Source organism: Triturus cristatus, chromosome 9, assembly GCF_964204655.1.
Source record: "Triturus cristatus chromosome 9, aTriCri1.1, whole genome shotgun sequence".
Classification (NCBI taxonomy): domain Eukaryota; kingdom Metazoa; phylum Chordata; class Amphibia; order Caudata; family Salamandridae; genus Triturus; species Triturus cristatus.
Genome location: NC_140592.1, coordinates 822905060 through 822921596, shown reverse-complemented (window position 1 = coordinate 822921596; position 16537 = coordinate 822905060). Strand labels below are relative to the sequence as shown.

Genomic DNA, 16537 nt, shown 5'->3' with positions numbered 1-16537 from the left:
TGCTAGGTTACAAGAGTTTAACTTCAAAATTGAGCATATTTCGGGAGGAAAGAACATCACGGCTGATTGTTTGTCTAGACTGCCAGCTAAAGAAGTCGATGAAACTTCATGTGTTGATAATCATGAATGTGTAGTTGCTTTGGTGGATGTGTTAAATAGTTGTGAGGGAAAAATTTCTGAAGCTGACTGGGTTAAATTTTATGATGAAGATGTTGTGATTAACAAGGTCAAAAAGTTTCTTGTTCAAGGATGGCCTCCTCTCAGGAATCTTGAGGCAGATTTGCACAGTTTTGCACACATTTCTAGTGAACTCAGTATTGAGAGTGGATTGCTGGTCAGACATAGTTTGTTGGTTCCTCCCATAGGTCTCAGGTCTAGGTTGGTTGAGTTAGCTCACTTTGGTCACAATGGGGTGTCCGCTACTAAGAGAGTTCTTAGACAACACTACTGGTGGCCTGGTATGGATACTATGGTTGAAAGATTTGTTGATGCTTGTGCTATATGTGTGCGTTCAGATAAGCATTGTAAAGTTTCTTGTGAACCTGTTGGTTTACAGGAAATTCCCAAGGGACCTTGGGAGAAGGTATCCATTGACTTTTCAGGTCCCTATGATATTTTAGGTAGACAGTATAGATTTCTTATTATTCTGATTGATAATTTTTCCAAATGGATTTACCACACTTTTGTTGAGAACCCAAATACTGACGAAGTGATCAAATTTTTAGAGAGGATTTTTAGTGTTGAAGGTTTTCCAAGAGTACTTATGTCTGACAATGGTGTTCAGTTCACTTCCTCCAGAATGGTTTCTTTCTTACGAAAGTGTGGCATTAGAGCTGAGAGAGCTCCTTTATATTGTCCGAGAACTAATGGTCAAGTGGAAAGGGCTAATAGATTTGTTAAGGATGTTATTCAGTGTGCTCTGGAGAGTGAGAGGAATGTTTTCAATTTTCTTGATGAGAAGCTTTGGGCGTATCACAACATGCCGCATTCAGTGACAGGATTTTCTCCTTTTTATTTGATGAGAGGAAGAGAGTGTTGTACATTGGTGTCACCATCTTGTGAGTTGATGGTTCATAAGGATTTTGACAAAACATTAGATAAGGTGAAGGACAATTTAGATGGGGCTGCCTTGAGAAATAAGTTATATCATGATGACATACATAGAACTAAACACAAAAACATTTGTGTTGGCAGTTGGGTACGCATCATTAATCCAGGTTTACCACGCAAAGGTCTTTCTAGATTTTCTGCCCCTGTGCAAGTTGTTAAGGTCTCGGAAACTGCAGTTTTTTTACACAAAAGGGGATGGTGGAATAAGGGTGCAGTAGTTCTTCTCAAACCTGGACAAGAAAAATTGTTTAATGTGAATGATGCTAATGATTCATTTTTGGATGTAGGAATTTCCAATGAGAGAAGTGTTTGTAGTTCCAATTTTAGACATGCTAGTGTTGATACACATATGGCTAGTTCTTCATCTGATGATAATTCTAAGTCTTGTGCTGATTTGTCTGTTCCCATTACTGATTCTCAGAATGTCTCTTCTTCAGAGGAGATTATTTCTGGGAATGTCTCTTCTGGGGATCCTGTTAAGAGGGTGGTGAAATTGCCCAAGAAGTTTGAAGATTTTATTTTAAAATGATTTGGTTTTTTTTGTGTGTTTTATTCTAAGTTTTATTTGCATTTGTTTATGTAAAAAAAAAAAAAAAAAAAAAAAAAAGGGGGACATGTTGTATGGTGTCCTTTTACTATTATTATTAGTATTAGAATTCTTGTATGTCAGCACTCTGATGTAAGTGCATTCTGTGTTACCTAGATACTTAGAGGAATGTTAGGATTCACTTCGTGTTCTGAGTTGACCGGTGCTGGAGGGTCTCTGTCATCCGCACTGGTGGGTTTACTTATTCCTGAATTGAGAATAAATCATCTCTTCACTACTTCGTGTGAGACCCGTCTTTACACAATGCACACAATGTTTATCATTATTCACAAATTAAAACAATATACAGGAAAGAGCCTCATTTGCCAGAGGTCACTGAATTTAAGTTAAATGAGGATACCTGGAGGCAGAACCCCTGGGTGCAGCTAATGAATATAAAATATACTAAATTCTGCCATAAGCCATGATCTGGACACCATGTTTAAGAGGGATAGAACCCTTAATTCAACAGGATGCACCAAGGATGTCCATTAGGAGCACCTGATCTTCATTTTGTTAGGTACCTTCGGATAAGCAGCAGGTCAAATTGAGCCAAGATGGGGAAAAATAACAGCAGAACCATCAGGGCAAAGAAAATATTTGCAGGATTGGAACAGATGCACAGATGGACCTTGGCCATAATCCTAAGAATGCGTTCATATTGTGGTTACTGTAAAAAATACAAAGAACACCTTGGTGCAAATCTTTGGATTACAATGCTGCATGATTTCGCTCTGCTCTTTAATGTCTATTTTCTTCTTAAAATCTCAGAAGGCTAATACTCTATTAACTCTACACACTGGCTTAAGCTGTTGATTAGTTAAGAAATAAGTGAGATACCTGCAACAACTGGAATATAATACAGTGTTTTTCACTTTTAATGTTAAATGGTGGGGTTTAATCTGATATAAAACAATCCAATCACTCATAACCCCTATTTGTTATACTATGTTCCAGGATGAAACATACATGGATGTTGATTCATTGAAACACCAGCTGTAGAGAAATGAAGTGAAATGAAATGTAAATTACACTTGTAGAGCGTGCTACTACCCTGAGGTGTCTCGGCACGATAACTCTGAAGGCAAATCACAATCCAAAAACAAACAACTTTATTAATAGACCTGGAACAAATGTTCTAACTGTTGAAATGCCATGTTTTAAGAGTTTTCTGGAAGGAGAACAATTCTGTTTTTCCTTGAGGTTTTGGGGCATTGACTTCCAAAGCTTAGGGACCCACGTGATTAAACTCCTGCTGCCCCAGTTAGATCTTTTAAAATTTGGGTGCTACTAGGTTACGAGCTGACGATTTCTAAGTGTTCTACTGGGAGTGTACCATTGGGAGCGATGTTTCAGATGTTTGGGTCTCACATTATGCAGTGTATTAAAGGCAATGCAGAGGGCCTTAAAATCTATGCTTTTTAGGTCTCGCCTGAGCCAGCTCATGCGCTGCTCTGCGAGACATTTAGTAATTGGGATTTTAAAAGTGCTACCACACGCTTTTGCTGGCCTCAAGCTTGCGGTTACGCACACGTGCATGCGCGCACCCGCTAATTTGTGCAACCCACACACTCCGTCGCTGCTTCAACTCCTCCCCCACCCTTTCATCTCACTTCTCCTCCCACCAGTCCAAGTCTGCCGCTGGGGACAGGAGAAGGACGGTAGGCGCGGGGCGCCACACTTGATTTTGTTAGGGTATTCCCAGGAAGCGTGTTATGCGTGTCTACATTAGTTACAGTGCACTTTTTTTTTCTTTAGATTACCTCGCCTCGAGTTTGGAATGTTGTTTGCTGGCTTTCCGATGCAGACCCCTCCCACGGCTTGTTGCGGCTGCGTCTCACTTTAATCACTTTTTTTAAATGCAGCATACGTGCAACAAGAGGCTCTTAACAAAAGGTTGTTTTTCCAACCGTTTTGTTGAAGGGTGTACTATTTTACACAGTGGCACATTGGTCTGTGTAAGGGCTCTGAAACCATGCAGCACTCTTATTAACAGAACTTTGTGCGAGACTGGCCCTGTGAAACCTATGCCTGCAGCTGTCCGGTTTGGATTCCTGTTTCTTTTTGCCACCTCTTCCCTCTGCTTGTAATTCAATTTGGTACCTTCTGGGTTTCCTCTTGAACGCCTTATGCTAATTGAGTGACATCAGTACTACATACACAGTGTTTGGCGGCAAATTGAATTTCACCTCGGCAGGAAGGGCGGGGAAGTACGCGTGGAGAGCTCTGAGGAGAGGGCATGATTCCACACTAGGCACGCATCTCAGCAGCTTTTAGTGTGTATGTACATGTTATTAATTTATTTTTGTATTGCTACACGGCTAACTGGACTGTTAAGAGCATGCTCATTTTGTATCGCTGTGCAGGCTCCCTTTAATACTATGGTGGAATTGCTTGTTGTTATTTTCTGTAAGTCGTGTTCTAGCCCGCAGTGCATATCTCCTAAAACCCAATTTACAGAAAATAACAAGCAATTCCGCCATAGTAATAATTCAAAACAGGTGTTACTTCGCCTTCCCCCTACCCGCTTTGTTTTGTCTTTCCTCCTTTTTGCTTCACCTAACCCTGCTTGCCCATGGTGTGTGGGTAGTATTTTGGAAACGGTAGGTTTAACTCTTGAATGGTTAGGTTGTTTCTGCATCCTCTACAAGTACGTACATTCCGTGAGGTTTGGGTGAAGATTAGTTACCCTTGCTTGCCCCTCTCTTGTGTCACACCTCTACAGCTGTTGACTTGACTGCCTCTTCCTGTCAGGAGAAAAACAAACATCGCACCTTACAACATACAATATCGCCAACTATAAATGTGTCTTTTGTGTAATGTAACTGGTGCTCATGTAAGGCGCTTCAATACCTTCCAGACGAGTTCACGCTATAAAAGTGCAAAAAACAAAAACCCAACCTCCTTCATGTTGCTTTTGTCCCAGCCGTTGTGTTCTAATGTAAATGGTAGGAGGATTTTGGGTCCTCATTGTAGAGAAACCGTTTCAGAGGTATTGCAAAGGTGTACTCAAAATAGGACTGCACGTCATGCAGCTTTAGAAAGTGTCTCTGGTAATTGCTAGATACAAACCAGGCAAAAAAGTGTGGCCCTTTTATCTGCCATTGGCGCTGTTATAAAAGCTCCACGGCTGACAATCCTTAATTGTGGTGTATGTGAAGGGTGGTGTGAGTGGTAGGTGGGACAGCTGCATTTGTGGAATAAATGAACACGGGGGAGTTTCTTTAAAAATCTAAATTCCTTTATATCTGTAATCTTAGCAGCAACAGGAGATCTCAGTGCTCGTTTCATTTGCAGCGAACACACAGCTGGCTGCTGTGAGCAGTTTAATTGGAACAGTGTTTCTACTTGCCCGCCACTCATTTCTATAATTGGCCAGTTAGCCACTACAAAATCACATTACAAAATAAAACAAGCATTTGCAATGCAATAGGTCTCCCATTACTGGAAGTTTGAGCTATTGGTGTTGCATTATTATTAGCAACGCCAATAACTCAAACATTCATTAATGCGAGACCTTTTCAAGCACTGGCAAAGTCAAAAGGTTTCGCATTTGTGACCTATTAGACTTGCCAATGGTTTTTAGCCATGCTGTGCAGCATCTATGAAACTGTGCAGCATGGCTAAAGAAGAATTACAAAAAAAACCTATGACGTGGCCACTAGCGTCAATTCGTAGGCATGCACACCGTGATGCAGGCAATTTTTTTCTTTTTATTTATAGATCTGATTGGTAAAAAATAAACAAGCATTGGCATAGCCAACAGGTCTTGCCTTTGGGACCTTATAAGTGTTTAGCCATGCAACAGTTTATGATGTTGCACCAAGCATATTGTGCTGCATAACTAAATACGAAACCTATTGGCTATGCCAATGCTTGTTTTATGGGCAGTCAGTGTAGCTGAACAAGACCCTGAGAGACAGATTTACACTTAAGAAAATCCCCGAATATCGTACCGCAGCATTCTGAAGCATTTGCATTTTATGTAGACATCTTTTCTTGACGTTAATGACAATTTGTTGCAGTAATCTATTCTAGAAATAATGAGAGTGGAAGCTACACTTTTCCGTAAATCGTACGGAATGAAGGGGAGTACTTTCATTAGAGTCTTAAGCATGTAAAAAGACAAAGAAAGGATAGTGTTGATGTGCCCCTCAAAAGAAAGATTACTGTAAAGACAACCCCTATGTTTTTAACCTTGGAGACCGGGAAGGTGGGTATTCCAAAATCCTGCGGCCACCATTCGGGAGACTAAAAAGATGTATTTCTACCAAACAGTAACACCTCGGTTTTATCCGAGTTAAGTTTGAGATCGTTTTGGGACATCCATCTTCCAATCTGCAACATGCCATCGTGGAATCTGGAGGCAGTGTTGTCAGAATTATTGGCCACTAATACCACGATCTGGGAGTCATCAGCATAGGACACTACTGCAAAACCAAATGAATTAATGAGGTCAGCTAAGAGGGTCACATAAAGATTGAACAGATTAGTGCTCAGTGATGAGCCCTGCGGGACCCAACATGGTAGAGAGAAGGAAGGGTAGTTGAACTCATCCAGGGTGACAAACTGTTCTCGGTCTGAGAGAAAAGACTTCAGAAGCTGATGGCCTTGCCCAGATACCTAGAAAGGTTAAACGGCCTATAAGAAGGCCATGATTTAGTGTATCAAATGCTGCTGAGAGGTCTACTAGAATTAAGGCAGCATTCCCACCTGCACATAGGATTTGTCTGATTTCTTCAAAGGTAGTAATGAGGGATGATTCAGTACTACGTTGGCTTCTAAGGACAAATTGCTTCTCGTCCAGTAAACAACTATTGCTGATGAAAGGAGAGAATTCGCTGTTAATGGCATTCTCTTCGATCTTTGCCGGTAAGGGAAGGCAAGAGATGGGGTGATAATCATTAGGATCTTTGGCATCCAAGGTGGGTTTTTTTTTTAAAAGAGGGAGGATGGAAGCTTTTTCCACTCTGTAGGAAAGTAACCTGTCTCAAACATCAGATTGAAGATGTCTGTAAGATACTTGGCTACAATTTCTGGAACAAGGTGAAAGACTCTTGGGGGGCAGGGGTCAAGTGGGGAGCTAAATTTGACCTGGCTAAATAAGGCCTGGACAGATGCTGTGGATCGGGAGGAAAATGAGGTTAGAACTTCATTATCCGTTGGAGAAGACTCTTCAGGCATGTTGGCAAGAGAGGCTGTATATTTGTACTGATGGGTCATGTAATTAGAAGAAGTAACTGCAATTATTTCCTGCTCAGTCCAAATTTCCTGTACTTCAGGAGAGGAGTTGAGGGATATGCTAGGTGAAAGCGAGTTATAGATAAACTCAACCTTAGACCTAAAAAACTAGGCCAAGGCATTACAAAACGTTTGGTCGGAAGTGATGTTTTTGGAATCAGGAGCCTTGGTCAGTTGTTTCACTACAGCACAGAGTTCCTTAGAGGAATTTACAGAGGGCTTAATTTTTTTATGTTAAATAACTAGATTAAGCTTTCACAATCCTCTCCTTGTATACTGAAATGGGCAGTTTGTATGAGTCTTTGTCTAGGGGATCATAGTTAGTATGTAATTTCCTTTCCTGTCTACGACAGATTCGTTATTGTATTCTCAGTTTGTCATCAAACCAAGGTTCTGACGGGGATTCTCTGTGATTTTTGTAAGGTTTAATTGGGGCAAGAAGGCGATAGTATCATTAATTCATTGATTATAGATGGTACGGGCAGTATCAAGATCCAGACTCATCTCCGGCACTGATTGAGCTAAGGAGATGTTTAAGGTATCAGTGTTAATTTATACCACAGGCCGTACGAGCAATTTCCGGGCAATTATTAGATTTCTTAGTGGCCAGCTTTAGATGAAACATGACTGGATGATGGTCAGACCATGCCAGAGGAATCGAAATTGTAAAAAAACAGATGTGGGTTATCAGAAAAAAATGCCATCTAATAAATGGCCCGCCGAGTGAGTGGGTCCCTTTACCAATTGAATAAGACCCAGACTTGCTGGGGAGTCATAGATTAGCTGAATCCTTGTCTCGGGGTTCTCAAGATGGAAATTAAATCACCCATAATGGTGAAGTCAGGGAAATTAGCATTAATTTCAAGCGATTGCCAATGTTATGAATAAAGGTTGATCTAGTGCCGGGGAGACGATAAATAAGAGCCCCATTGAAGATATAATGATTGATTAGTTCAATTTTATATGAGACAGTTTTGAAGTTAAGATTTACAGAAAGTGGGACAAACGACACTTCAAGGTGGTTACGGAAAACAACCGCTAGTCCTCCACCCCGTTTACCAATACAATCCAGCCCAAATATGCAATGGCCTGCTTGTATTGCCATAATGAGGTCAGGGCCTAAATACATATCTGCCCACGTCTCAGTGATGAAAGCAATGTCTAGTAGATAAGCGTCTTAAAAGTCTGTGAACTCAGCAGCATTTTTAACCATAGATCTAGCATTAATAAGTGGACAGTGATAACAAGTCGATTAGAAAAATTCAGCACACAAATGTTGTCCTCCATAAATGCCAGAGGAAGTAAAATCATTCACCCTTTGGCATCTGATTCCACCACAGGGTTGAACATTTTTCTCACTGCTAGCCCTGCTGTCTACCATTTGCTGCTGGAAAGGGAACGCAAGGGTAAGCAGTGGAAACCTTAGAAAGCAAACATAAGCCTTAGAGCCCATTTTCCAGCCAGTTCCTTCTGCTGCCTTCATGGCACTGAAACCAGCGATAACACATCCAATGGAAGAATTATCAACAGGCAAGCAAGATGTTGCATCCGTTACTCCTGTATATTTGTAATTGATGCCCATGCCATTGTCCTCTGTGTACCACACAAACACCTAGATTTATATGAGTATGGTAGGAAGCAACGATATCATATGTAACAACATCCCAAGAAATTGTGTAGGCAGCTGGAGTGCATTTTCTTTAGCTGTGATACATAATACAAATATTCATGTAATTTGACCAATAATATTCATTCATATAAATGTAGCATGAAGGTTATTATTCACTAAACTACATCTATTAGGAAGTCTGAAATAGAGTGCCAAGGTGAAACTGAAGATAGCCTCACCTCTTGCAGAAACATATTAGAACCACTGTGATTTGGAGTTGAGAACAGTGCCATGCCAAACACAGCAACTAGAAGTACTCCTTTGTTTAGAATGCACCTTGTATACTCATTCTTTGCTTCTGCTGTATTAAATTATCTTCTAACCTATTTGGAGCCCTCACCATCTTTTTATAGTTCTACATAAACACCTCATACCAGCGAATACAAAACAAGCCATGAAAAAGCCAGTAGGTAAGGCATACAACTCAAAGCGAATGGATGTTTCCATCTTTGTAGTCACTCGTCCATCTATGCATCGATGCAATCACTCACCCATCATTCATGTATTCACTCAATCATTCTTGCACTCATGCATCTATTTATGCAGTGTTTGACTCATTCTTGCATTGATCCATTCACACACCCATGATACCACACACACACAAACACACTGATCTATAAAGAGATACATCCCGTTATCAGCCAGACCTAATGGCCATGATGCTAGCTTGTGAGAATGTTTCACTCATTTGGAACTGCCAATCTGAAGGCGTGGGAGAGTTCTGTTGGATAATGAGTGACTGCTATTCTGTGAGGGATGTTAGTGCTTCCATTTTAACCAATTGCTTGTTTGTCAGGAGTGTGGAATTTTTCACAGGAGTGTTAGACTGCTAGTGGAAGAGGGGTAAGAGAGTGATGTCAAATGTGTAAGACTTGAACGCGAAGAGAGGTGTGACTGCTGTTGGTAGTGTGTGATTACTAATCTGTGAGGGCTGCGAAAGTGCTTCTGGTAGTGCAGTATTTCTACTGTTATGGGCCTGAGAGTGCTGTCAGTAGGGCAAGGCTGCTAGAAAGTGACACGTGTAAGAATGCTGCAGTTTTTAACAGGTAGTCAATGAGGGGTGTGGGAATGCCTCTGACAGTGCTGCTGGTGTTGAGGCTTTTTGCTTTCCTACCGTATTGTCTTTAACGCAGCATACTAATTTAAAAATGATTAAAAGGTGCTGCAATTATTGGATGACAAACCTCCCACATCATGTGCACAGCTGCTTGTGTTTAGTGGTGTCACCAAGCAGTAGTTCCACCAGTGAACACATTCTCAGTGCCCTGCCCCCCAAACACACAAGGCTGTTTGTTGCTGTAAGCCACTCATACTCTGCTGAGAGACTCTTTTTATGCCCATACATCAATTTCTAACAGATGCTCTCCCGGGCTGACATATGTCCTAGTTCGCCAACCCCAAAGCTACACCAGTGCCTCAGCATGCACTTACAGATTGTGCCCATGTGCACTAAGTGCTGTTCACACAAGGCTTATGTGCAGAAAGTTAGCTACACAGGAACATCTGGTTCACCAACAGGCAGGAATACTGTACTGCACATGTGTTCAAGAGCACGTGCAAGCACATTCACATAGTAGAGCATATACTCCACCTACCACCATCGTCATCCATTTACCGCCCACTGCATTTAGAGGGCCATTGACTGTAATGCACTTGTAAAACAGCAGAAGGGATTTCTACCTTATTTTTGACAGATAATTCCATCTGCCAAACTTTACATGAGGGCGGTAGTCTTACTGTAAACATTGCCCTGAATGACGCAGATTTGACATTAGTGATTCCCTGAGACTTGTAGCGTTCAGGTGAGTCAGCTCCTGCATTTCTAGCACCCAGAGCAGCCAAGATGTGAGCACTTTCATGACCCTACAATTGCTGATCTGGACCCATATCACCAATAGGGTACACTATCCCTGTAAACAGGTGCTCTGGGTAAAAATGGAACAGTGCGTCCTATTACAAATATTGGGCTAACTTTAGGGCTGTTGCAAATGGGCGCCTGCCCTGGAGACAGAACATTTAGTGAAATACTGTGTGGTTGTTTATGAGCTGATCCATGTTTCACAATGCAGGCGGCATACTGCCTGCATGTTAAAGAGGGGAGAAAGATCCCCTAGCAAGCATATGCAGTAAGTGATTGCACCTACCTGCAGGGGATGTCTGGGGGGGTCTATGGGACCCCCTCTGTCACACCCAGAGGGCTAGCATAAGGAGGTGTACTGACAATGCCCACATTTTTGTGGCACAATATCAATATCCTCGTACGATCCTGTTTACCTCTGCGTCAGTATGCATAATACAGTGCAGGCGCAGAACTTAAAGTGATTAATCATTTACATAGGGCAACCCCGAATATAGCATGCTACAACGCATGCCTTTATATCGTGTTCCATAACAACGCGGTCGTTACAACAACCGCGTTGTTACAACGCAATACCTTTACAACGCAAGTCATTAGATCGACTTGCACTAGATGGCGCTCCAACATTAGGAATAGTATAATTTACTATTCCAACGCGCCATCTAGAGCAAGTCGATCTAATGACTTGCGATGTAATGGCATTGCATTGTAACAACGCGGTCGTTGTAACAACCGCCTTGTTATGGAACACGATGTAACAACCATGTTGTAAAGGTTGTTTCCCGCTAACGCCATCTGGCAAATAAGAGAATGCCCTCTAAAGATAGCGCTGGTGCTACATGTGCTCCAGCACTATCAGTATTACTGAAGGGGCAGCACAAGCATCTGCAGCCCCTTCTGTAATACCATTGTGCCTTGGGATGCTCAAAGCAGCCGCATATGCCCATTGCGCCTCCAAAGCACAATGTCTAATATGTGCCCAGATGGCCAAGCATTTGATGCACAGGCATTCTTTTGAATTCATCCCTGATCCTCTCAATTACAGCTGTCATTCTCAAAAGCTGCTTCATGCCATCCTATGTAATATAAAGGAGTAAGTGGGGTCAAATGGTATGTAATGTCGCTTCTTGTCTAGTCATTATTGCCAAAGGGTATGTGATGTTACTCCCGGTACCCTTAAGATAAAGGTGAAATACTGACAGTAAATGACACTCCTCTTTTTATAATAGAGTTCTCATTAAATATTATTGTTCCCGCCGACTACTGTATGTCATACAGAACACTCCCTGTCAGATACAAGATAAATTCTTCAGGGACGTTGATAGTGAGTTAAGAACGTTGTTGTGGGATGGGGGGGTGCACGGATCGCACTGGCCAAATTGCAGAAGGGGGTATACGAGGGAGGTTTAGCCATCGCAGACCTCCAAAAGTATTACTGGGCGTCGCATCTGATGGTCATTAATGACTGAGCCTTTGCGGATAAGAATGATCCAGCGTACAGGGTTGTTCATTGGGCGAAGGGGGCCGACGGATACTTAAGGGCATTATATGGCCGGAAGAGACAGGGGGGAATGCCCCCACATACCCAAATAGTGCTTACAGCATGGGTTAAGGCTAATCACTTTCTGGGCTGGGCTGGCCGGCTGACGGGCCAGACTCCTCTGTGGACTAGCGACATACTCCGGGAGGAGGGTCTACTACAGGGCTTCTCAAAATGGAAACTAATAGATATTGTACGCTTAGGAGATGTGAGGCGGCGGCAGGCAGTGATGTCGTTTTCAGAATTGCAGACAGATTTTTAATTGGCATCCACGGAGCATTATAGATATTTACAATTAAAGCATGCATTGGGCAGCCACCTTAAAGATGGGGATCAGATCCCCGAGTATAGTCCACTAGAAGACAGGTTATTGCTGGACCCAATCCCGGAGAAGGCACTATCCTCTAAATACAAGAAAATTTTAAACAACTCCCCATATTTACTGACTAAGTTGCGGGAGGTGTGGGAATCCGAGGTGGGACTGCTAGAGGATGATGAATGGGCAGAGGCTGTGCAGAATCCTAGAGAGGTAGCAATCCGGGCACGATTCAGACTAGTCCAGCTGCGGATAGTGCATAGGTCCTATTACATCAGCACACTCATGTTTAAATTAGGGCGCATTTTAATGTCAGAGGGGGTGTACTCAGAAGGGATCATTTTTCCATATCTTGTGGGACTGCCCGATCATACAGAAATATTGGAAGAAGGTAACTCAGACTATGTCGGAAGTGTTGGAGCAGGAAGTCTCCATGGAGGCTAGGTGTTATATATTGTGTGTTTCTGGGGAACAGACTTGGCCCAAATATCAGAGAATCTGGCAACAGGTGGCTGCAGTGGTTGCTAAGAGGAACATTGCGGAGGCATGGAGGGCACTTCCACCGCCGAAAGTCTCCCAGTGGAAAAAGACATGGATTGGTGCTGTGTGGCAGAAAAGACAATCTATGAGAGTCGGGGATGCCCCAAGAAATGGGAGAAAGTTTGGCAGCGTTGGGAAGACTACAGGGGGTTCAGGGGAGCATTGAATAATTAGGTGGGGAGGGCATGGGGACTAGGTGAATTTTGCAGGTGGACTCGAAGGGTATCACTGTTACTACAGCATGTCTATGAGTCGCAGAATGTGTATGCCACTGAGAATACATGTCACCCAATCTATGATTATGTAAATATGGATGGATGCTGACAACTGTTCAATAAAAGATGTTTTAAAAAAATATATTATTGTTCCCCCAGCAAACCAAGAAATTCTACAGAAAGCAGAGGTGGAATATGAGGTAATGCCAGGGTGGAAGTCTGACACAACCCATGCCAGAACATGGGAGGACCTCCCAATAAAGGCTCAGAATTATATCAGATGCATTGAAAATCACATTGGTGTTCCAGGTGAGCTTTTGATTCTTTCGTTTTTAAGGCAGAAACCTGTCACATTATACGGGACGATGTAAAATAGGATGATAAAATGTAATATTTGATCTTATTTGAAAACTTTAATAAAATAGTTTTAAAAAGTACATTTTTCAGTGATACTTTTGTATGTGAGTTTATATCATTCAAATGAGGTCACCAAAATTTTAAATCAAGCAGTAGTAGGTGTGTGCTGTTGATCCCATTGCAGGATGACTTCAATGGTTCTCTACGATTTTCATGTTAAGGGAAATGGAATGTCTCCACAGATTATTCCTTATACCGTCCAGTTGAAGCATGTCGCTTCTGATGTCACTATGCAGAACTTTAGGGTTTTCAAAAGGGTAAATTGGTCAACATCAGCATGAAGAATGAGCCAATAAGTGTTAAGCAGCCATCTTTGGCTCTCATTAGCAGTGTCCTCGTATTTCCGAAGGGCCGGTAACAGCCGTTACTGCCTTCATCTGAATTATAAAATGTGTTGAAGTATTGTAGCTTTCACCAAGAAACATCTGATCCAGAATCACCATTTCTCCTGTAATTTCCAATTTCTTAGATGACCTGCAGGCTCCTACTCCTAACGGGTCCGATTTTCCACAGAATTGCCAGTGCTCCCCTTATCAGTAATTCCGGGGTTGGGGATATACCGACCCATTTTCTTAGTCACTCATAATGAAGGCCTTTGTGCTGACATAGTTTAATTCAGTGGTCATGAACGTATTGATAAGGCTTAGGGAAAAATTGTGCTAGTGTAGAGCTGTCATTACCTAAGAAGGCCAGTAAAGAGATTTACAATGTAGAGTAGGCTTTAAGAAATCTTTGTATCCATAGTAATTTTCACAGCCAACATTGCAAATATAAAAACATTGAGCGCCCCTCATGTAAAGCTTGTCTGGATGTACAGGTTGGCAGAATACTTTTTTTTAAAAAATCTGTGGTAAATGGATGCAAAACTGTAGGCTATTTAATAATTTCCCCAGGTTTCACAGCTGCCTTCTATCGTTAAAAACAAGCATTTGCAATGCAATAGGTCTCGCATTTATTTAGAGTCCCCTAAGAGGAGGAAGCAAACGGTAATGGATTAGAAAAGAGGTGTAGTATCTTCATATAAGGTTAACTGTTCTCCAGTATCTTGTAACTAGCTGCTCAGCCAGTGTGAGTGTTCCATGTGGAATGATGACGTGACTGGAATGTTGGTGTGGTGTGAGACAGTTAGGAGAGGATGGGCTGAGCAGCTAGCAGGCTGCTCCTGGTGGGGCTATACTATGGACTTTACTATCTTAATAAATAACCTAAAGATATATACCTGGCTACGTCTGCTGTGTCACATCAACCTATGGAACCAGGTCACTTCAATTGGCGACGAGTTGGACTAAAGAAACCGTGCGTGTAACCTGAACAGACTGGTGTGTAACTAAATTGGTGTGACTTGAAGAAATTTGATTTAAAGTAAAGAAACTCCTCATCTGGCGGAACTACCTGGCCCCACCAGTGACCACAACACCGGTCGCCCAAACCTCCGTGTGCCAGTGGGAATGAGGAGTGGAGCTGCAAGCTGTTCCCTAGTGCAGCACAGAGGTTTGCCTCAGTCCTGTGTCTACTTCGAGGTGTTGTGTCCCTGAGCCGTCTTGTGGATGTCTTCGCGACCAAGTTGGGTGTCTTTTGAAGGCTGCTGGCCCCTGTGACAGTTGTGTAGGAGAAGTACCTGCAGTCTCTCTGAGTTGGACTGTGGAGGGCCACGTGACGGTCGTAAGGTGAGCGTTTGGGAGCTGTCATCGGAAGAGGTGTCTGGCGATATCTGTAATTTCAGCCAAAGTCAGTACATCTCTTGATACTACGTGTTATTGTGCAGCAGTTTTTTTTAAAAAAAGAAATGAGGAACCTCCCCCAAGTTGTCAATCTCTGGATGTCTATTTTAGAGCCGTGGTGCTAGCTCAATGTCAGTGGGCACTCTTTAGCGTCTACACGATGGTTCATCTACTTTCATCCACTGGAAATGTGTTATCAAGGCAGCCTACAAGAAGCTTCTTTAGCGCATCTCAAAGTAAAGTTAACAGTGACTACCTAGACTCATCTCTGCGTGAATTTGGAAGGTGTTTTCCAATCAATGTGTTTCCATGTCAGCGCTGGTTTTGTTTTACTCAAGGTATGCAAGGTTGTTTTACTTGTTGGCAAATCTAAGGAGAGACAGCTGTTTCCTACTTAAAAAAGACTTGGTCTCCTTGCCTGCCTCTGGAGAGGGCGATCGGAGTGAGAACATACCGTTTAAAATTTGCTATAAAGTATAATTTGTTTTTCTCACAGTGAGTCTGTTAAAAAACTGTTACGCTGAAATTTGAAATCAAATTGCTGCTCGCGCACTTTACCTTGTCGATGGTGTTGCGTGGAGCAGCTGTGGAATCTTTCATGATGTTTTCGTTGCCAGGCAGGTCCCAATGCTGCCTCTTGACGCTTTACAGCAGGAGCATGCCTGGAGCCACCCGGCGTGCGTCTTCTGTGCGTGCCGCCATTTTGGAGTTGGAAGATGCAGGCATACAATATTGCCTGTTAACGTCCGTAGTGCGTGTGTTCCTGCCAACCACTTTGTTTCACTTCAATAAAGTTGATCGCGAGTTGAATCTCTTCAGCAGTGTCGCGATGTTAGTTTCTCCTCAATCAACATGGATTTGTTGTACTTCCAACCACGCACCTCTACAGTCTCAACAAGTTGGTTGCTTTGCCCTCCAAAAGAATTTTGCTGTACTGTCTTTCAAGTAGGTGCATCTACTGTCGCAATGTTTTTGCTTTGGGTTCGTTGTTAGACACCGTATTTTATCCCATGATGACCAGATGGATAATCTTATACAGGTCAGTGCATGCTATCATCCGGTGTCAGAGTTGGTGTGTTTTACGGCAGTTTTACATATGGACATAACGAAAGTTTAACAGGAATATTTCTAAAAAGGCTTATTGGAGCGATGATGACTTTCAACAGGAACTGTGTTTCATAATTTTAATCCTCTGCACAGAGTTACGTTGCCATCTTGTGTCCCAAGTTTGAATTCATTTTTTTTAAATTAGAGACCTGAGTGTGGGTTCGGTTTACCAGCAATGTTTGTTCCTGTCATATGTTTCGTGGAGCTCGTACAGAGT

General features: G+C 42.3%; 1 protein-coding gene across 1 annotated transcript in view; it reads left to right on the top strand.

Annotated features, from left to right (window-relative positions):
- Window positions 1-16537, top strand: part of ADSS1 (adenylosuccinate synthase 1) — a 334095-nt gene that overhangs the window by 310898 nt on the left and 6660 nt on the right. Inside the window, exon 12 of the mRNA XM_085626248.1 lies at window positions 13235-13384. Coding sequence (XP_085482374.1) covers window positions 13235-13384 — 150 coding nt within the window. The remainder of the gene's footprint in view (window positions 1-13234; window positions 13385-16537) is intronic.